The sequence below is a fragment of the Lemur catta genome, chromosome 5 (genome assembly GCF_020740605.2).
Source record: "Lemur catta isolate mLemCat1 chromosome 5, mLemCat1.pri, whole genome shotgun sequence".
Lineage (NCBI taxonomy): Eukaryota > Metazoa > Chordata > Mammalia > Primates > Lemuridae > Lemur > Lemur catta.
Genome location: NC_059132.1, coordinates 108,238,541 through 108,262,347, shown reverse-complemented (window position 1 = coordinate 108,262,347; position 23,807 = coordinate 108,238,541). Strand labels below are relative to the sequence as shown.

The 23,807-nt window shown below is 34.5% G+C and overlaps 1 protein-coding gene across 2 annotated transcripts in view; it reads right to left on the bottom strand.

Annotated features, from left to right (window-relative positions):
- The window catches only part of GLRA3 (glycine receptor alpha 3), a 121,848-nt gene that overhangs the window by 30,970 nt on the left and 67,071 nt on the right, over positions 1-23,807 (bottom strand). For both annotated transcript variants that reach the window (XM_045552476.1, XM_045552477.1), the window contains exons 6-7: positions 7,197-7,334; positions 1,724-1,938 (exon numbers count right to left, since the gene is read on the bottom strand). In XM_045552476.1, coding sequence (XP_045408432.1) covers positions 1,724-1,938; positions 7,197-7,334 — 353 coding nt within the window. The remainder of the gene's footprint in view (positions 1-1,723; positions 1,939-7,196; positions 7,335-23,807) is intronic.

Sequence of the window (23,807 nt, the reverse complement as noted above, 5' to 3'; positions counted from 1 at the left end):
ATAAAAGTAGGCGTTATATTGAATGACAAGCGTTAAATCTTAGTGCGGCAGCGTGAACATGTTAAATAACAAGTTCTTCCTATATTAAGTAATATTTTTAATAATAAAAGTATCCTGCTGCCCACTTTTATTTCTATAGGCATTTTTTTAATCTAAAAAATTGAATCATAGAATGCAACTCATAGAAAGGGCTAAGGAAGCCCTAACAGTAGATTTATTAATATAATTTACTTGTTATGGCAAGAAGATAGCATCAAATGTACAAGAAAAGTTAATATGATTTTATTGTATGAAGTACATTATTTAAATGAAAATAATAGTAAAGCTTCCAAGAAGAATTACTAAATTTAGGTGACAGAAACTTCTTAGAAGCATTTTAGGGGAAGAAAATAATTTTAGGCCAGGCGCAGTGGCTCACGCCTGTAATCCTAGCACTCTGGGAGGCTGAGGTGGGCGGATCGTTGGAGCTCAGGAGTTTGAGACCAGCCTGAGCTAGAGCGAGACCCCGTCTCTACTAAAAATAGAAAGAAATATATGGACAGCTAAAAAAATATATATATAAAAAATTAGCCGAGCATGGTGGCGCATGCCTGTAGTCCCAGCTACTCGGGAGGCTGAGGCAGAAGGATCACCTGAGCCCAGGAGTTTGAGGTTGCTGTGAGCTAGGCTGATGCCACGGCACTCATTCTAGCCTGGGCAACAGAGTGAGACTCTGTCTCAAAAAAAAAAAAAAAAGAAAAGAAAAGAAAATAATTTTAGATTTCTATGCAGCTAAATGGATGAAAAGAACTTCCTGTGTTTTATTTCAGAATATTTAATGAAAAGAAATAATGGGTCCTTTACAAATCTCACAGAGGGAACAGTTTTATTTTAATTCTGGCAGCTCAACATGGACTGAAATCATGGAAATAGACAAGCTGTCCTTCCTATTGACCTATAGCTATGTAAAAGCCAGAGCGGGGAAACCCACAAAAATAATAAATACCACATTTGGCTTAGGGTGCAGCACCATGGGCAGTCTGATACAATACTTGTGGTAGTATAATTGCTATAATGTTTTTCTAGAGGTAAATTTGGCAACATATATCAATGCATACAGCTATCAGTGTAGCAATTCTGGTTCTAAGAATGTATACTAAGAAAATAATGCAAAATATGTATAAAGCAATATATTTATATATACATATATGTGTATACATATAATATGTGTGTATATAAATATATATAGATGATATATGTGATATGTAGAGCCTACACACATATACATATATACATTTATTATATTTATATATTTATATATTTATATAATATTCATCATAGTGTCAGTCCTAAGAGTGAGTAAGTAATTTATGGCATATCCATACAGTGGAGTACTATGCCACCATTTAAGATTACCACATGGATTCAACTTAAATAAATATTTTATATTTTTCTAAATGTTTAAATATTGATAGGTACAAAGAATTCCATAGTGTATAAGAGTGGTACTGATATTTAAATAATTAGGGATCATAACACAAAACGTGAAGAGCAGATATCACTGGTTTATAGAATTTTTTCCTTCATTGATTTTTTTTTTTTACAAGTTTTCTGCCCTGGTTACCTATTACTTTGAAAATGGGTAATGAATAATAAATGCTGTTGAAAAAGATCTGACAAAAGCTGAAAATGATTTCTTTACACGTGCAAATATGTGTCCGTCTAGTCTATTGAGTGCTCTTACCTTTGGTAAGGAGGCTCGTGATCCTGAGCTCTGTGTGGTCATGGTCAACACAGTGGTTATTCCCAGAGCTACCCTGGCCGGAGCTGCGTCCATGTTGATCCAGAAGGAAACCCAGGATAGAATAACAATCAGGAGACTGGGAATGTACATCTGGATCAGATAGTATCCCATTTGTCGTTCAAGATGGAATCGCACTTCTATACATGTAAACTTTCCTAATCGGTTATAAAATAAATATAGCAATTAGTAAAAATAGGTTTTTGTTATGGCATCAAATATCACAGTTTCATTTTCATAATTATTTTGTCATAAAATTTTCCATTACCATGAAAAGAGACCCTAAATCACATGTTCATATTGATTTATGAAAAATATTTTTCTCTATTAGCATCTAGAAGCAATGTAATAAGAAAGTGTACTCTTTCAGGAAATAATATGTGATCTTGTTACTTCGCATTTGAATAGCATTTCATACTTGTCAAAGTACTCAAAGATTATTCCACTTGATTCTAACAATTGCTTCTGAGGTAGGCAGGAGAAACATAAATTTATTACATAAACATCTTTTTTACTCATTGATGGTTTCTGATGCTTTTAGGTGTTCATTTACAGCTGGATGCTATTTGTTCCAGAGGATTTTACATTTACTTTATTTTTTTTGAGACAGAGTCTCGCTTTGTTGCCTGGGCTAGAGTGAGTGCCGTGGTGTCAGCCTAGCTCACAGCAACATCAAACTCATGGGCTTAAGCGATCCTACTGCCTCAGCCTCCCAAGTAGCTGGGACTACAGGCATGCGCCACCATGCCCGGCTAATTTTTTCTCTCTATATATATTTTTAGTTGTCCAGATAATTTCTTTCTATTTTTAGTAGAGACAGGGTCTCGCTCTTGCTCAGGCTGGTCTAGAACTCCTGAGCTCCAACGATCCACCCGCCTCGGCCTCCCAGAGTGCTAGGATTACAGGTGTGAGCCACAGCGCCCGGCCTACATTTACTTTAAATGCTGAGGGATAAAGACAATTGAGGATAAGTCATTTTTTAAATAATAAAGCAAACAAATAGGAAAATGTGTGTTATTTCCCATTAATAACTTTAAAAATAACACACAAATGAGATATATTTGTACTATATATTTATGCCTTTGTGTCTATTATCTACCTCTATTGTGGTAATAGAGGTATAAATTATGGCTTAATTAAACATTAAGTTGATATTTCTGCTTATCCTCTCCTTTTACTCCTTACTCTATTTCTCTACTACTCTAGTTTATCTATCCTTTTAAAAATGTTCTAAATCACCCAATTCTTGGTCTTATTCTCTCTTTATTCTCATTATTTTGAAAAGGATGAGGTCAGAGAGTTAACATTCTGTTCTTTAGGTAACATTCTCTGACTCACCATGAAAGAAAGATATCAAAGAGAATCTTTGCTCAGCAGGAAAATTGCTACCATATTGCTAGGTAGGTTCAGTACAAAGCTTTTATTAATGTGTCTTGGGCCACAAGTTATTGCACAAGTGTTGCAAGCAGACTAGCTCTGGATGAAGAATGGATGTAATTCCAGGGCTGAAGTCTCACCAAAAGTTCATAAGCTCTGGGAAAGTTGGATTCCACTCTTAACATGTGTAGTAATCAGAAACACACATGCAAGCCACACATAATCCTTTATCAATTTATCAAATACATACAGAATGCCTAAAGATTCCTGAAATATATGAAAATACTTTAGAGTCTTAGTAAATATAAATTTTTTAAATTTTTCATTAAAAAATGAAATGAAGCATGAATAACTAAAACATTTTTATGATATCACTGTTAAATAACCTGTTAAGTAATCTCATGGCTTGATTAGAAACAGTGACCATTTGGATAATTTGTGTAAGTTCTCCAAGTTTCAGGTGATTCTTAAGAAAAAAAATAAGCTCTCATTGTGTTTTCATTTTTTAAAAAAGCATTTTTAAATGCCCAACATCAGGGAAAATTCCAATCAAAACCATAATGAGATATCATCTCACCCCAGGTAAAATGTCTATTATCAAAAATACAGAAAGTAACAAATGTTGGTGAGAATGCAGAGAAAGAGGAAAAATGGTATACTGTTGGTGAGAATGTAAATTAGTAGAGCCACTGTGGAAGACTGTATGGAGATCCCTCAAAAAAACTAAAAATAGAACTACCATATGATCCAGCAATCCCACTGCTTAGTATATATACAAAAGAAAGGAAATCAGTGTGTCAAAGAGATACCTGCACTTCCTTATTTATTGCAGCACTATTCACAATAACCACCATATATTAATAGAGTCAATCTATGTGTCAATGGATGATAGATAAAGAAAATGTGGTATTCATGCACAATGGAATATTATTCAGCCATAAAAAAGAATGGAATTTTTTCATTTACAGAAACATGGGTGGAACTGGAGGACATTATGTTAAATGAAATAAGCCAGGCACAGAAAAATGAATTTTGCATGTCCTCACTCATATGTGAGAGCTATTAATAAAATAATTAACCTCATGGTGGTAGTGAAGAAAATGGTGGTTAACAGAGTCTGGGAAGGAGAGCGGGGAGGGGTGGATGAAAAAGGGTTGGCTAATGGGTACAAAAATATAGTTAGATAGAAAGAATAAGTTCTAGTGTTCCATAGCACAATAGGGCAACTATAGTTAACAGTTATTTATTGTATATTTCAAAATAGCTAGAGGAGAAGATTTGGAATATTATAAGAGGTGACAGATACCTTAGTTACCCAGATTTGATCATTGCACATTTCATGCTCCTAACAAAATACCACATGTACCCCACAAATATGTACAACTCTTATGTATCTATAAAAATTTAAAATAAAAAATTATACACATGTACACATACACACCATTGCTTGCATATAATTACATATACTCCGTGTTTGTGTGGTTCTAAAGAGAAAAGTGAACAAGTTGGACCAAAAAAATCATCACCTATGCATTGAAGCACACCCCAAAAATGTAGATTTAAACAGAATAAATATAATACAAACTTAAGACAATGAGGGAAACATGCAATAAATAAGTAAACATAAAAATGAATGATACAGTTTCAGACAGTGAAAGCAGAAAGTGGAGGGGGCTTTGGGTCTTTAACGTAGGCTTGTTACATAAGGACATTTCTGGAGTTGGCATTTGAGTAGTCCTACAGGATGTGAGAGTATTAGGCTTGGAACAATTTTGGGAAAATCCTTACATGTAGAAGGAAGAGCAAATGCAAAGACCCTAGGGAAGGAATGAGTTTGGTGTTTATGAGTGAGCAAGCTATTGTGGCAGATTATAGAGCAAAGGAAAGAGAGGTAGAAGATTTTGGAGAGAATATTAGAAGGAGACAGATCATAGGGCCTTGTAGTACATAATTAATAAATACTTTGGAATAATGAAAATATAACTGAACAAATCCTCTAAGTTTGTGCAATTCATTTGTGTATGGAGGCATTTTTGACTTCTTCAATATATTTCGTTTTATAGAGGGAAGGTATTTACAAGTGTGGTTCTTATGTAACCTAGTGTTTTTGTGGGGTTTTTTGCATTTGCATAAGTAACTTAAGGAAACTATGTAGTAGCAGAGCCACTTATTGGAAAATTAACAGAGGAGTCCTGTGCATTGTAGGAGTAAATATACAATGGAGCTCAGGGTCTGAAATTAACCACATACCTAATTGAGGACACTATTTTATTTTCTATGTAACTTTGGGCAAGTTATTGTGCTTTAATCGCCTAGACTGTAAAGTTGTGAGATCTCTATGATGTCATCCAAGAAAATACCTTTCCAATTCCTTGCTTATAGTAGGGATTCATAAATGTAAATTCTTTTCCTCTAAACCGTAATAGCTTGGTAGATAACTCAATGAAGTATGGAAACTTACTTTATGCTAAGGAAGGGTCTTGAGACTATCATAAAATATTCATCCCCAGGTGATGTTTACAACTTCACCCCTTATTCTGGGTTGAATAATGTCTCCCTACAGTTCATGCCCACCCAGAGCCTGTGAATGTGACTTTGGGAGTAAGGTATTTGCAGATGTAATCAAGTTAAGATGAGGTTGTACTGGATTAAAGTTGGCCCTAAATTCAACATCAGTGATGTCCTTATAGGAAGAGGGAAATCTGGACACAGAGACACAGACACACAGGAAGAATACTTTGTGACTGTGGAGGCAGAGACTGAAGTGATGTAGCTACAAGCTGAGGAACACCAAGGATTGCCAGAAATATTTAATAGAAAAGCAGGAAGAGGCAGGGAAGGATTCTTCCCTAAAGCCTTGAGAGAAAGCATGGCCTTGCTGACACCTTGATTTTGTACTTGTAGCCTCCAGAACTGTGATAGAATAAATTTCTGTTGTTTTAAGCCACCAAGTTTGTGACAGTTTGTTATGGCAGCCCTAGGAAACTAATACACCTCCCTAAGCCAACTCTAGGGACTTGTTAGCATTTCTCTGAAAGGAATTTATTAACACAATTGCCCCTCGGTTCTGAGCAAGGACATTGCTGTTGACTTGCCGGCCCTTTATCTTTGTGTTGAGATTTTAACCTTTACCTCGCTAATAAGTTAGATATCAGCTTCGTCTCTGAGTTAACAAAAAGGACAGTGACTTTTTGATCAGATATTGTGAATTTTTAAGGAGATAAGAGAGAGTAGGGATTTTGTATAGTGAAAAGTCAGATCACTGTTCTGGAACATGCTGAGCCGAAGATGAATCATAGTTACTGTAATGAAATGATAAGAGTGGCAGCTGACGCGAGTGGGAGACCACGCTCTCATCACTGTGGAGTGATGTCTCAATTATGGGCAGTTTAATGGAATTCACAGGAATAGGTTATACAGTCAGAATAGGTTTTATGGAAATAGCTCATGCCAGTTAAGGGAAGTGAACAGACTTTGTGAATGTACAAATATCACATGAATCCTTCAATCCTTTATGTTAATATTATAACTACACCTGATATCTACCTCAAATGTGAAAGGCTCCTGTGTCAGTGTGAGTAGTAGGTACTTAGAGAAAAATACATTGAAATGCATGAAAATATGACAAAGGGAAAGTTTAGGCAAATGAAGCCTTTTTTAAAAAAAAGCAGTCTCTTTTTGTTAGCAGAGACAGTGTTTATTGCCCAAGAAGGGTTAAAAAATATAGTTTTATTGCTCATATGGAAATTAAAGGGACATTTTTGGAAACATCATTACTATATAAGAATGGGCATTTCACAAAAAATTTAAATATAATTGGATACCAGGAATTTCTTTGGTCCCATACAAACCAATTATTTAACAATATGTAATGAGTCACAGTTCATAAATTTCAAATGACATCCATTGATGTCATGCATCAATGAAAGACATTGAGCTATGAATAGTTAAAATAATTATCCTAGAATTATAATTAAGAAGCATCTAGATATCATAAAACCACAAGTCATAGATGTAAATAAGACTACTCAACCCCTACCTGTATTGTAATGTTTAGTGCAGTATCGCAAATCTTTTTCTTCTTTCAACAGAAATTGGGGCAAAGTGAGTCCTTCTGCCACTTGTACAGGTGCCTCATCTTGCCATTCAAAAATGAGGTCATTCATTGTGTACCCAACTAGGCAAAATATAATAAAAATATTAATAGCCTAAAAAGGGCCATTCAAAGAAAAGAAATGCAAAATACTTCTATAGTCACATAGGATGAGAAGCCCAAACAGTGTCATCTTAACTCTATGGGTTGAGGTATACATTGCACGATTCCACGTTTCAAAAGCCTATTGAAGTCTATTCATATGGAACACTCACCACATAATGCGAGAAAATGAAGTAGACTCGTAAAAAAATACAACATGCATGTGGAAACTTTAAGGGACATGCATATATATTCTTTCCTTGGTATAGGCAGTTACTGGATTAATTCAGCAATTTTCATTGTGATTCCGCTCCATTAGTTTCCTCCTCACCTTCTCTCAAATTATTCGGGACTCTTTCAACAAAAACTGAAATCGTCACTCGTTAGAAAATGACTTAAACTGTAAGATCTGTGGAGGAAAAGTATCACCACCTGATGCCTTTCTTGATTTAATCATTAACCATTTTAATTTATGATATCTGCTTCAATGTCTCAAGTCCCAAAATGGACAAAATGATATTTTAAGTAGAAATGTCTGCTATTCAGGGAAAGTAAGAGTACAAAAGAAAATCCACATGGAATAGAGGAGGAAACACTTGCACGTATCCGTAAATTCAAGATAGATTTAACAAATGGATGTTGTAATAACTCAGCAGCCTTCAGTAAACTAAAATTTCATATTTCTATATGGGAGGTACCTCAGAATAGCAGAATTTTATCTTTTTCTTCCATCTGAGTGAGAAGCTATTGAAATGCATGCTTGAAGGCTACTGCAGAGAAGGAGTGAAAAGTGAATGGAAACCATGGGGCAGGATTGTTGTTACTCTGATCAATGAGTTCTTTGATGCACAACTACCATGGAGGTAGAAAAAGAGAGGAAGCATGATGTGGCCTCTGAACCAAGTCATGTGGTCAGATGAAGGAAGTAGAAGCTCTAGGTCTATCCAGCGGCACACAAGGGAAATGGTCCCAAACAAATTCTCCTGGAAACAAGCTTGTATTGTAGGGAAGAGACTGCGTGAGTGTTTGGAAACAACTGGTGTGGAGCAGATTAGGCTGAAAAGAGCAATGAGTAGGAAAGGGAATTGATTAGCCTCTACTCTCCCCAATACATGGAAAAACTCTTTCCAGAGACTGCTAAATCTGGTCTAGCTCAGGTGGTAGTGACTGGAGCCAGACATCCTACCACCCCCGCTTGACCCTTGGGCATACCTAGCAGCATCCACTCCGTGGGCAATGGGGGTGGTAGTAGCAGGAGCATCAGTGATCAGAAGATCTCTTTAGACTGTCTTGGATTCTTCTGTGAGGTTTTTAGCGGCAGTACCATCAGTGTGATGGCTCACTATGGAGCAAGCACCATTTGGTAGAGCTTTTCTTTTGGATAGGTACCTAGTGTCTTTTCAATACAATGATTTCTTTTCCATTGGGATTGCTGGATTGAATGGTAGGTTTACTTTTAGTTCTTTGAGGAATCTCCATACTGTTTTCCATAGAGGTTGTACTAATTTACATTACCACCAACAGCATATAAGCGTTCCTTTTCACTGCATCCATGCCAGCATCTATTGATTTTTTTGCTTTTTATTAATGGCCATTCTGACAGGGGCAGGTGGTATCTCATTGTGATTTTAATTTGCATTTCCCTGATGACTAGTGGTGTCGAGTGTTTTTTTCATATGTTTGTTGGTCATTTGTATATTTTCCCATAGTGCTTATGCCTACTTGACATTTTATATATCCATGAGGTTTTTATTTTGTTTTTCTACCTTGCATCCCAGAATTTACGCTTTATAAAATTGGAGACTTATTCTGTTTTAGTCACTAGTATATTTTCCAGTACCTAAAATAGTATGTGGCATATAGCAGGTACGTGAATACTTGAATTAGAAATAGAGAAGGGAGAAGGGGGGAGGAGGAATATGTGTGTGTGTGTGTGTGTGTTTCTGTGTGTGTGTGTGTGTGTGTGTGTATGTATAGGATCAGTTTATTTTGGGTTACATTGAATTTAATATGCTAACAAGTGTCAACATTGCCTTATATGTTAAACATAGTTGCAATCAAGGACCTAGGTATTGAAAGTGAGGTCAAGATTAGAGATACAGGTTGAGAGTCACCTATCTACAGATGATAATTAAAATTACAGCATACCTGATATTATCAAGAGAGATAATATAAAAGAGAAGAAAAAGCTACAGAGGAATCTGAGAGAATGCTTTGGAAAGAGAAACCATTTAAGATTAATATGAACAAAAATTTTTATTCTCAGAAAAAATTATAATATGTACATGAATGAGCTTACAAACACTTGTGAAATTTATGTAATTAAACATTATTGAAAGACAGAAAACATGATCTCAATAAACATAGGGAAATGCTATGGTCTTGCTTAGGAGGATTCATTATTGTGAAAATCTTATTCTCCCCAAGTTGATCTGTAATTTCAGTGCAATTTAAATGATAATCATAATGTGATTTTCAAATGAAATTAATCTGAAGTATAAAAATATATACTAAGAAAAGGGAGTTTTGAAAAATAAAAAAATAAAGAAGCAGATTTTTCTAACAAAGGATAAAATGTACAAATAGAACTATAGTGTTTAAATGGCTTCAGGAATGGCCAATTAGATAAATGGTTCCAAAAAGACTCCAGAATCAGAACTATGTATGGAAATTTAGGGTAAAAATGACACTTTAAATCAATATGGAAAAACTTTCATAAGTGATGATCAGAAAAATTTCTATACACCTAGAAAAAAAGAGTGACACAAAAATAAAATCTGATTGTATTTAAAATGAAAGTATAATCTATGCTATAGAAGCTCTGAGTTAAAATATATGATAATATTTTTGTAATTTTTTATAATATTGGCATCTATCAAGCATAATTTATTAAGAAAATATAAATTTAAATATATATATTTACAATCATCTGTACTATGAAAGATATAATAAAGTCAAAATGTCAATAACATATACAAAAATAATATAAATAAAAGTGAAAAGATAATCCCACATAAAAATGGGCAAAGGTTTAAACAGGCAATTTACAGAAGAAACAGTAATGGTTACTAAATAGCCAGAAAAAAGACAGCTCAATCTAAAGGAGATGAAAATATAATGAAATATAATTTTATATCTATCAGATTAGAAAAAAGTTTTAAATCTAAAGTAAATGGCAATGTTAATATAAGCTTGATACAAGTGATTTTTAATTTTCTGTATATTTGTTTGAAATATCTTTTACATTTATAATCATACATATAGCATATGTGTATATACACACACATATATATGCATATATACAAGCATATTTATATGCATATATATATGAGAGAAACAGAAAGTAAGGAAAAGAAAGAGAGTAAAAGAAAACCGGCAATGACACAAAATCAAAAGTGGGTAACGCTAAGTGACTAGGACTGTGAGTTCAGGATAATGCATTCATTTTTGTTTGTTTGTCTTTCAGTTTCTATTGCTCAAATTTTCTAGTACAAACATTAATTTTGAAAGCATCATTCAAATTTATTCTGTTATCAATTTTTAAAATCAAATAATCTTTGGTGGTTTAGAGTAGCTTAAAAGACTACACAGGAGAAAAGGGGTTATGGTATAATACTTTATACAATGGGTTGTATAAAAAAGAAGTACTTATTCAAAGGGAGAATGTACACTGAGAATATATTTAAGTCCAAAGTGAGTTAGAGATTTGTTAATAAATTATAGATTCACATTTGTTAGAGAGAGAGAGGGAGAGAGACAGATTTCTAGTTTTGACCCAGTTTGCAAATGCTTATGTTCTTAGTCAGCAGCTGGAATTTAAAAGACAAAAGGAAGAAAATATCCACTCTCAGCATATGCTGACTATTGCTAGGAGAAACATTGTTCAAGTAAATCTTATTGACCTGACAGGAACAACTACTATGTCAAAATGTATTTAACTAAAACATTTTAATTTGTGCATTTAATTTGAATATTCTTACCTAAATCAAGATGTTACATGTGGTTTTGTTTAAATCACAGGTCTGCTAAATTAAGTGTCTTGGTAATTACATTTTCTCTAAAACCTTCTGGTATAACTGACCCATGACCATTACCTTACAAGTACATTGGTTAAATTTCTCTTTGAAGACCTGAAACACTTTCATATATATCCTAGATTTACGCTTTCCCCTCTTTCTCTTGGGATAACAGTGAAAGTATAATTTGTGAATCCTAACTGCTCTTCTTAAATGACAATCACAATAATAACTTTGTTCACAATTCTCAAAACTTCACAAAATTGCTGCACATTGAATATACATTGTTTAAAGTTCTTGTGAGAAATTTCAATTAAAATCAGAAAAGGCCTGAGCCCATTTAATGAAGAAAAGGCATTATGATTGGTTGGATTTCTGGCCTACAGGAGGTTATAAGAGGGCCCTGGCTGACTACTGCTTTAGAATAAACTTTGGGTTGTGGGAAAACATTCTGTGTCTGTCTCCCAGAATGTTAGAAGTTCAGATCTGCTCAAATTTGTGACATAATAAATTGATTTAATAGGTCCCAAATCATAACAAACAGACACTGTGAGCCCAATCATTTTGACAATATCTAAAAGTTGTGTAATGTTTTGAAAAGAGAATAGGAAGGGACTATAATAATCCTTTGACTGGTCTCAGGGTTTTTGATGCCTGTTATGTCAATATCACTACCCATTTACGAGAACCAAAACCTTGGCTACTCCTAGAGAAGAAACATTTACATGATCTGCTTCAGATTCTTATTTCTGGAACATTTGAAGAGTCTCATTATGACATAGTATTGATAATGCTATAAAATTAAAATTTTAATATTACTGGATAGTTTAAATATCAGACAATAAAATTATACACTTAGTACAACTTCTCTTCAAAGTGAAATATCATAAAATGCTTATCATTATAATACATTCATTGAAATGCTAGAGAGAAAGTAGTCAGCATGGTAATGGACAGATTTCAAACACTGATATTCACATTTAAAGCACAGTATAATAAAAACTGATGCAGAAATCTAGATGTTGCTATACATTATTTATTATTTTATAATTTGCCATATATGTAAAGCCACATTGTTCCTCTCAGGTCTCATAGCACATATAATTACTGGATTTTTTTTAACTTATTATTAAAACTTTAAACAAAAAAGAATATTGTCAGACAAGGCAAAAGAGAGCTTACGTTTTCTATGCAACCAAAACCTATAATATTAAGTATACCTACAATGAAAATGGCATTTGTGCAGAAAACACATCCAAGTAACTAGAAGTAAGCAACTCCATATTATTCTGTTTCACTCTAAATAATCAAATTACATAGCAAAATCGGTGATGACTCAAAAAAACCCCAGATTTATAGGAGCCTTAATATATTGTTGTGAGAACTACTATAATAATAAAATTCTACCTAAGTTAATATGTTTTTAAATATGATATCCTTTTGATGGAATCATCACATCAAAGAGTATTGAAAGCTTACTATTTAAAGTGTACAAGTCTTAAATTACTTATTACAAATGAACCAGACATTCAAAACTGTACTTAGTTTAAATTATCCCTACACTATTTTAGAGAATTAATATTTGTTAATATTTAACACAATTATTTGTTAAATCATTCAACTATATTATAATCTACACTGCCAAGATATTTTTCTTTGTGTTCCAATTCATAAATTGCTAAATTCATGCTGATTTATTCCAAGTAAAAATGAAAAGCTAACTCCAAGAACAGAAAGTTTTTGCATCCAAAGTATATATTATGGCTACTTTCTAATGGAGATGACAGAGACAAGTGATTGTAATTATGTTAAATTACAAATGACCATGTTAACTACATCCAGAGAAATATGTACCATTTTCTGTGTCTAGACTACAAGCATGCGTCATTTTATTGCGCCTCACTTTATTGCACTCTGCAGATACTGTTTTGTTTTGTTTTTCAAATTGAAGGTTTGTAGCTACCCTGTATCAAGCAAATCTCCCAGCCCTATTGTTTAACAGCATGTGCTGCTTGTCTCTGTGTCATAGTTTGGTAATTCTTGCAATATTTCAAACTTTTTCATTATTATTATTTTCATTATTATGACACCTGTTATGGTGATCTATGATCAGTGATCTTTGATATTTCCATTGTAATTGTTTTGGGGTGCCACAAACCATGCCCACATAAGACGTAGTTAATGTGTGCTGATTGCTCCATTGATTGACTGTTCCTCTGTCCCTCTCCATCTCCTCAAGCCTCTCTGTTCCTTGAGACATAACAATTTTGAAATTAGACCAGTTAATAACCTTACAATGGCCTCTAAGAGTTCAAGTAAAAGGGAGAGTTGCCTACCTCTCACTTTAAATCAAAAGCTAGAAATGATTAAGTGTGGTAAGGAAGGCAAGTCAAAAGCCAAGACAGGATAAAAGCTAGGCCTCTTGCTCCAAACATTTAGCCAACCTGTGATGGCAAGGGGAAAGTTGCTAAAGGAAATTAAAATTGCTGTTCCACTGAACACATGAATGATAAGAAAGTAAAACAGCCTTATTGCTGATGTGGAGAAAGTTTTCATGGGCTGGCTAGAAGATCAAACCAACACAACATTCCCTTAAGCCAAAGGCTAATTCCACCAAAAGTCTTAACTTTCTTCAATTCTGCTAAAGCTGAGATTGGTAAGGAATCTGCAGAAGAAAAGTTTGAAGGTAGCAGAGGATGGTTCAGGTGGTTTAAAGAAAGAAGCTGTCTCCATAATATAAAAGTGGAAGGTGAAGCAGCAAGTGCTGATATAGAAGCTGTAGCAAGTTATCCAGAAGACCTAGCTAAGATCATGGATGTAGGTGGCTACATTAAACAACAGATTTCAGGCCTTTCATAGCTAGAGAGGAGAAATCAATGCCTAGCTTTAAAGATTCAAAGGACAAGTTTGTTCTCTCATTTTAGGGGCTAATGCAGATGGTGACCTTAAGTTGAAACCAATGCTCTTTCACCGTTCTGAAAATCCTAGGGCCCTTCAGGATCATGCTGATTCTACTCTGCCTGTGATGTCTAAATGGAAGAGCACAGCATGGATGGCAACACATCTGCTTACAGCATGGTTTATTGAATAGTTTAAACCCACTGTTGAGACCTACTGGTCAGGAAAAAGATTTCTTTCAGAATGTTACTGCTCATTGACAACACACCTGGTCACCACAAGAGCCCTGATGACAATGTGCAAGAAGATGGATGTTTTTTTTTCATGCCTACTAACACGATATACAACCTGGAGCCTGTGGATCAAGGAGTAATTTCAACATTTGAGTCTTGTTATTTAAGAAATACATTTTGTAAGGCTATGGCCACCGTAGTGATTCTGCTGATGGATCTGCATAAAGTAAATTAAAAACCTTCATGAAAAGATTTACCATCTAGATGCCATTAAGAACATTTGCGATTCATGGGAAGAGATCATAATGTCAACATTAACAGGAGTTTAGAAGTTAACTTCAACCCTCATGGATGACTTTGAAGCATTCAAGATTTCAGTGGAGGAAGTCACAGCAGATGCAGTGGAAATAGCAAGAGAACTAGAATTAGAAGTGGAGCCAGAAGATGTCACTGAATTGCTGTAATCCCATGATAAAACTTGAATGGATGAGGAGTTGCTTCTTATGGATGAGCAAAGAAAGTAGCTTCCTGAGATGGAATCTACTCCTGGAAAATATGCATTATTGATATAACAACAAAGGATTTAGAATGTTACATAAGTTTAATTGATATATAACAATGGCAGGGTTTGAGAGGATTTTGAAAGAAATTCTGTGGGTAAAATGCTATCAAACAGTATCACATACTACAGTGAAATCTTTCATGAAAGAAGAGTCAATTGACACTTCATTGTGTCTTATTTTAAGAAATCGCCCTAGCTGTGCAACCACTACTCTGATCAGTCAGCAGCCGTGAACATTGAGGCAAGACCCTCCACCAGAGAAAAGATTATAACTTGTTGAAGGCTCAAATTGCTAGCATTTTTTAGCAATAAAGTATTTTTTAATTAAAATATTTTTATTAAAATAATAATTTTTTTTAGACATAAAGCCATTCGTTGCACACTTAATCGACTGCAATATAAACACAACTTTTGTATGCACGGGGAAACAGAACAATTCACATGACTAGCTTTATTGTGATGGTCTGGAACAGAATGTACACTATGTTTTAGGTATGCATATATTCAAATATATTCTATCAATTCCAAAATGGCTATGTTGGGAAAATTTGTGAGGCTATTGGTGACTTAGAAAAAAAATCACTATTCCTAGAAAGTATTTTAGATTTACTGATGGCCTATTTGTATCATATTTATATGTAAGGCACATACTGCAGAAAAGTCTTACGTTTAAGGAGTCACACATTATAATTATTATTTTTAATCAACAGTTCTTTAGCAAGCCTGAGGACTGGAACTTATTCCATGGTTTCTATATTCTATATTCTTAATTCCACAGATTTTTGGTCTTGTATATTTAAAGAATTTATGGAATCCTAGAGTTGAGACGACCTTTGCTGTCATCTAATGTAGCTCACTTATCTTACAAAAGAGAAAACTCAGCTCAGTCTCTGAAAGTAATGGATTTATGTAATTTATATAGTTTCTTTCTTTTTTTTTTTTTTTTGAGACAGAATCTCAGTCCGTTGCCCGGGCTAGAGTGGTGTGGCATCAGCCTAGCTCACAGCAACCTCAAACTCCTGGACTCAAGCAATCCTTCTGCCTCAGCCTCCCGAGTAGCTGGGACTACAGGCATGCGCCACCATGCCCGGCTAATTTTTCTATATATTTTTAGTTGTCCAGCTAATTTCTTTCTATTTTTAGTAGAGACGGGGTCTCGCTCTTGCTTAGACTGATCTTGAGCTCCTGAGCTCAAACGATCCACCCACCTTGGATTCCCAGAGTGCTAGGATTACAGACGTGAGCCACCACAGCTGGCCTTTATAGTTTCTTAATGAAAGACTTAAGGGCATTTTCCTGAATTCCTCTTGTTATATAGGTAGCAGTCAATGCACAGGATAGTTTAAGGGATTATTGCAATTGGACACTGGGGTCATCTCTGGGGAGGGTGCTGCTTAAGTTCTGAAAGCACATGCTCTGGAAAGACCATTTGGTTTGGGTGGAAAATATGGGGGTTGAGGGAACTGGGGTTATTTTGGGAGTTATTTAAAGATAAAAGAAAATGGTTACAGCTTTAAGCAGTAAAGAATAACAAATGGCAGTATCATAGAAAAAAAGACTGTAATGCTTTAAATTATAGGGGATCTGGAGTGTTCTAAAAAGTTGGCTGAGCTGCATATCCATTAAAATCCAAAACATACAACATAACAACTGTTGGCAGTGTTGTAGAGAAATTGGAACCCTAGGACACTATTGGTGGAGTGTAATATGGTGAAGCTGCCATAAAAAACAATATGGCGGCTCCTTAAAAAATAAAAAAATGAATTGCCTTATAATATAGTAATTTTGCTTTTGGGTATATGTCCAAAAGTATTGAAAGAAAGATGTTAAAAAGATATTTGTACATTCACATTCATAGCAGCACTATTCACTATAGCCCAAATGTGAAAGTAACTCTACTGAGAGATGAATGGAGAAACAAAATGTGGCATATACATACAATAGAATATTATTCAAACTTAAAAAGGAAGGAAATTATGAAAAGTGCTGCAACATGGATGAATTTTGAAGACATATTTGGTGAAACAAGCCAGTCACAAAAAGGTAAATACTGAATGATTCTACTTATATGAATCTAGAGTAGTTAAATTCATAGAACCAGAAAGTAGAATGGTGGTTACCAGGGGCGTAGGGGAGTGGGAAATGGGGAGTTGTTGTTTCATGAGTATAGAGTTTCAGTTTTGCAAGATGGAAAAGTTTGGGAGATTGGTTGTAAAACACCATGAATATATCTCACACTACTGAACCAAACACTTAAAAATGTTTAAGATGGCAAATTTTATGTTTGTGTAATGTTACAGTTTGAATGTTTATCCTGTTAAAACTCTTGTTTAAATTTAGTTGCCATTGTAACAGTTGAAAGGTGAGACCTTTAAGAGGTGATTGGACCATGAGGGCTCTGCTGTCATAGATGGGATTACTGCCATTGTATTCTGTCTTTTGGCCCTTTGGCATTCTGCCATGGGGTGATGCAGCAAGAAGGCCCTTCACCAGGTGCTGGAACCTTGATCTTGCATTTCCCAGCCTCCAGAATTGTGAGCTGATAAATTTCTCTTCATTAGAAATTACTCAGTCTGTAGTATTCTGTTATACAAGTACGAAACAGACTAAGACATGTACTTAACATAATTAAAAATAAAAAATTAAGAATAAAGAGAAAAGACAGCTGAAATTCTGAGGGAGAAGATGAATAAGGAAAGCACAGCACGTAGAAGACCTTGGGGGCATGATGACATGAGTTGAAAGCAGAGCCTGGAAAAATACAGTGAGTTATCCTCAAGGAGTCTCCCTAGTTAGTTAATGAGTGCAGACGGGAGTTGTTTCAGGCAGCAAACTTGATGTTGTCTTTAATGAGTCCCTGAGTTACATGTGATCACAGGTGAGCCATATTAGCTGCATTGTATAAGATATGCCCACATTATTGACTGCAGTTAAGAGAAGCTAGGAGAACACTATCTTAGTTTCCATCAGGATGTCTAGCGATAACAAGTGGGAAACAAGAGAAACAATCTCCCTGTCTTCACGGAACTTGCATTTCATGGGTGGATTGGGGTGGGCAATGAAAATGTAATCAGAATTAAAAAGAATCATTTCAGCTAATGATACGATATGTATTTTGAAGGAAATACTGTAATTGGATACAAAGTGAGTGGGGAGCAGAGAGCTAATTAAGAAAAGATGGTCTGAAATGGCCTAGTGGAATGATGCAAACAGTCAAGCTATTTGTAAGTCTGCAGGAAACATATTTTAGGCAGAGGGAAGAGCACAGTTTTATGACATTAGGATTATACTAGCATCACTAGTGACCCCAAAGCACATTATTGAAATAAATAGACAAATGTATCATTTGATATCAGATATCTTTGTTAACTAATGATTTGTCTGAAAAAGTGCACTAAAGTGATATGAAGTAAAGGAAGTAAATGGTAGGTCAAATAGAACATCAAAAACAAAAGAACAAATATTTTCCTGACATATTGAGGCCATATATTTAATTTCACCCACATTAAATTTGAAAATACAAACAAGAAAAGAATCACTTGGTTCTATAAGAATAAGGGAGAACTAGGAACACTGCTTGGGGAGGATAGGAGAAAGATAAGCTTTTTATCTCCATATTCTGTGTGAAGAAAAAGAAAATTCCAGGGCATGGAGATCTTTTGCAGATGAAATTGCTCATGCCTATGGAGCAATGAAGAATTGCAAAGCTGTTAAGAGGTTAGCACTGAGAATATTTTCAAGATTATGAACAGGTCAGTTCTGTGAATTACAGATAAAGGATCTTAACACCAAATCCACAGAATTCTAGAAAAGTTAAAATTTCATCTGTGAGTAGGTAGAGCAGGAAGCTGTGGTCAGCAGGAGCTGGCATTAGGGTCATAAAAGAAAAGCCATGCCATGTGAATATCGTGTCATGATCTTATTACCAACTATGCTGCAATATTAAGAGATATTATAATAATGTTTTGAGCAAGATATTTGATGAATTCTAATGTTAGCCTTATAAACAAGGATTTCAAAATGACTGTTGATGATCAACAGTCGTTGATGACTGTTTATGTGATTTCTAGCTGATTGAAAGAGCAATTGTTCATTTTTTTCAGTAGTAATAAATAAAAAGTACCTCTAGTGCACTGTTGCAGAGTTTTCTCAGGCCTGGCCTTTTGGGAGTGCATAATAGTATGTTGTTGAATTCTCTGGATGATTAACTAGGAAAGATAATGGATCATCAAAGTAGAAGTATGGTCTAACAGGATGATATTTAACTGGGAAAAGCGTAAAATACTTTGCATTTATTCAAGTGATCCAACTGGGTAAACAAGGAATGGGGACATAGAACTTAGTTGTAGTACTTAGCCGACTGGAGATGTGGTTCTAGTCAAGCGTTTGGCAGCTGCCTCTAATGTATGAGTGCTCTTAGACTGCAAAGGCAACAGAAGGTTGACACTGTCATGGGGTCCGGGGAGCCCTACTCTGCAGTTCTTGGTTTAAGCCAATTTTAATACACAGGAAGACATCTAGGGGAGAGGAAGTAGGCAAAAGAGAAAAATCTAAGTCTTTTCATATGAGAAAGTGAAAATTACTGTGTATGTTTATCTTGTAGGGACAACTTAAGAATACCGTAGTTATAATTATAAATATTGGAAATCATCTGCTAGATTTGTCCACTCCATAGTTGTGTTGTTACAGTGAAAGGGAGGCTTAACATAACTAGCTTCATTTTGCTCTTGACCCCCTGTGGTAATATCCACCATCTTCTCAGTTTGGTGGCCCTTGAAATAAAAGTCGCTTTCCTTGCCCCAACACCTTGTCTCTTGACTTATTGGCTGTCCTGTGGCAAGTGGTACGAGTTTGCATGCAGTGACAGTGTGACCTTGGGAAAGTTACTTAACCTCTTTAAGCCTTAATTTGCTCATCTTTAAAATGGAAATAAAACATTTTTTAGTTGTGGTTAGGATTAAATCAGATGACATACATAAGAGAAATAAAACTATTGCAATATGATCCTTTTATAAGACATGTAACTGCATCATATTTTTATTATATTGTCATATGTTTAGAATATTTGATAATCAGCAAAAATTCAACCTACAAAGATGTGGACGGATTTGGAGATAATGGTTGCTGGTGTTACATAGGATAGAATATTTAATGTTTAAGTGGGGCTTGGTTTTTTAAGTAGCCGGTTCATTAGTGAATATTTTTGTCGTGGGAAGCCTTTTGCTTTCTAATCAACATTTTAACTGCAAAAGCTTAAGTAACAAAAACTCAGTTAAACAACAACCATCTGTATCTCTGACTAGGCAAACAAAAAAAAACGTAATACTATTTTGAACAATACCCAAACTTTTAAATTATGAAAGAGCTTGGATAACAGTAGAGATTCTCAGGAAATAATTGTGAAAAGTCATCACCAATCTTATCTTTTGCCTTAACTAACTTAGCATAAATTTCAGAGTAACTAGTCTGAGTAATGTCCGCGGGGCCAGCGGGGTTACTGCCAAAGGTGGAGTTTCCAGCCACATGATGAGTCAAACATGGTTTTTCGATGAGTATGAAAAATTAAATAGTAAAAACCTCCCATCTTTCTTTAGAAGTTTCTACTAAAAGCCTCATTAAAGTATATTCTTAGATATTTCTATCCCCAAATCCCATTAAAGTACATTTCAAAAGTTTCTTAAAATTTTTGTTAGTATTTTTTTCAAGTTGACTGTTAAAAATGATCCTGTAATTTTAGAGATTTATTCTTTTTGGAAAACAGTACTTCTTCACTGTACTTCTTCACTGAGTTACTTTCCCATATTTTCTATTCCAACCTCAATGTAATTTTCTTTGACTTTTACACGTTGGTGATGTTTTCCTCTTTTATTATCTATATATATTCCTCTTTAGATATGAATTACAGAATTAGACCCTTTATGGATATGACGATAGCTTATGTATCCTGTCACCTTTATCTCTTAGTAGCACAGCTTTATTATAATGATGCTAAGAAATCATTATCCAGTATTTTCTCATGATTAAGAAATCCTTCATGTCTTTTATCAACTAGCAAAAAATTGTCCAGTTAGAAATTTTCTTTAGAATATAAATAATGAGCTGCAAATTTAAAAATCTTGAGTTTTTTCCTTAGCCCTATTCCTGTGCCCCAGTTTCCACCGTACATTCCTTAGGGGCATAGTAGGTCATGATATAGCTGTGTTTCCTTCCTTCATAAATTTGTTATTTATTTTGTGTCAATGCCAAATAATTTATAAATGGATTGATGTATAAAATATATTTTTAAGTAAAACTGTGATATAAATGGAAGTTTGTCTTTTGAACACATAGCCTTATGTTCTACTTCATACAGCTAAAAAAAATGTTAAAAAGATCATGCAGTGGAATCTGAAGTTCAATAAATTAATACAATCTAATCCTGAGAAGGAAGGTTAGTAATCACTTTAATAGTTTATCTTCACTAGAAACTTTCCTCAGTTTCACTTATTGTAAGCAACAACTGCACATAAAAACTGGGGCTCAAATTTAAAACATTTAGTGAAAAACAAAGCTTCATTGCAGAATTCTTTCTGTGGTGCATGTGATTTAATATTTTTATTGTCATTTTATTAGGTTTCTATTAACATGAATTTTGGAGATGCATATAGTTATGGGAACCGGCCTGTGCCTTCTAGCTGATCTTGAGAGTTAAAAAGGAGTATTAGAAATAGAAATAAATGGAATAAACACATTTTCTTCACATCCAAAAGTAAACATTTATAGTATTTATCCCAGAATTCTCTTATGAAGTTGGATGAAGTATGTTCTAAACCAGAGGAATAAATGTTATACTGAACTTCTGGCTGTTTTAAAAGCAGTTGGGTAAAACTCTGTTGAGATTTGTGGAATATGCACACTATGGGGCAGGTTTTTATATTAGATAAGGGAAACATCTTCAACTCATTTAAATTTTTTTTAACTTTATCTGCCTGACATCTGGAGATGCAAACAAACCCCCCAAAAAACAAACCAAAAAAGTAAAATCTTTTAACTTGCCATTTTAAGCCACTATTAAAAAAGAAAAGAAAGAAAGAAAGAGAAGATAAAGAAAAGAAAAGAAAAAAGAAAAAAAAGAAAGGAAAAGAGAGATATAAGTAATTACCCTAAGAGAGTTTAAGAAAAACACCTTGAAGAAATTTGACTTCAGTAGCTTCTACTTTGACTAACAGGATTTTCTTAGCCTCTGCTAAAGGAGTTTAATAAACATCTCTGTGTGAACTAAATTAATTTCTAATAAGCGGGCAGGAAGCATTTAGTGACTGAAATGTTAAAGGATCTCTTGAGGCAACTCACTTACAAAGGATTTAAGAAACAAGGGGGAAAGGGATAAGAGGCTCTCTTTTCCCGTGTTGAGATGTAGATGCTTGGAAATGTTCTGAGGAAGGCAGACACGGGAAAGGTCTTGTCATGTCAGCTCTTGTGTCCTGCGAAATAGCCCTAGTAAGCTTTCCTGTACTAAAAAAGAAGCTCAGTGACCTACTTCATCTTCAGGCACTGTACTCTTTCTTTAATAACTAACATTCATGGATTAACCGATTTCACTCCCTGATCACACTGCCTTATCACTGTAAAAAAAAAACTTTTTAAGAATCCAGCTTTGACCCTCATCATTCTAATTACATTTGTCTTTGTCAACAATAACAATGGCTCTTTTGTCAGTTATCTGTTTTTAAAAAACATTTTTGCAACATTTGATACAGTTAAACAGATCTTGACAGTCTCTTCTGCTTTGAGATCGAATAATGTTGAATTTAATTTGCTATCTATGACAACCCCTTGTCTGGAGTTTTTTCCAACAACCTCTAAATGTAAGCATTTCTTAAAGTCTGTTCTTGTTGGTGTTTTGTTTTCCTTTTCTTCTTCAGCTATTTCTTTCATCTGATTCCTTGAACCACTTTGTATATGGTTTTTAATAGTTTATTTTCACTTGTAAGTCCTCCCTTTGCCTTTAGACCTAAATTTCCCAAACCTCAAATATATAAGGATTGGGTTTATCAGTATCCCCATCAACATTTGCTTCTCATCATGTGTTCCCTTTTTTCATTAACGCTTCTAGTATGATCCCATTCATCTAAGCTCCTTAGCTCTGACCGAAAGGCAGAGAGAATGTGCCTTCACATACGCGGTGTGTCAGCCTCTCTTGCTTCCATCTTCCATGTCATCCCCATTTGTCCCTACTTTCTATACATTTTGCTGGACCATTATGAAAACTTCTTAAATATTCTTGGTTCATTTGGCTAAAATAATCTTTAAGAGACATAGCAAGGATCAAATATTATAATTTTCTTGCTCCTTAAATCTTGAACAGGTTCTCACTGCCTATTGAATAACATCCAGCATCATTGGCTTCATAGGGCACTAGTAGACTGTTTTGCACTTGCTGTATTTTCTGTCTACTCTAATATGTGTTTAAAATATCAACCAAGATACATAATCATCTTGTCCCCAAATTGTCTTTCTTCAATTTCAAAATCTACACTGCTGAGAATCTTGTTGTTCCTCCCTATTTATATTGGTTGCTAAGTAGCTCCCCCAATTTTAGTTTAATTTCCTCTAGTTTACTTTAGTACTTTATCCATATGTATGCTTACTATTTAAGAACTACTTATAAAAATAATCCATTTAAATTTTATAATAAGGAGTTATAATTAAAGAAATAGATACTTCCACTTCTTTAAAAACCAAATGGGAACACGGCGAAGGTGAG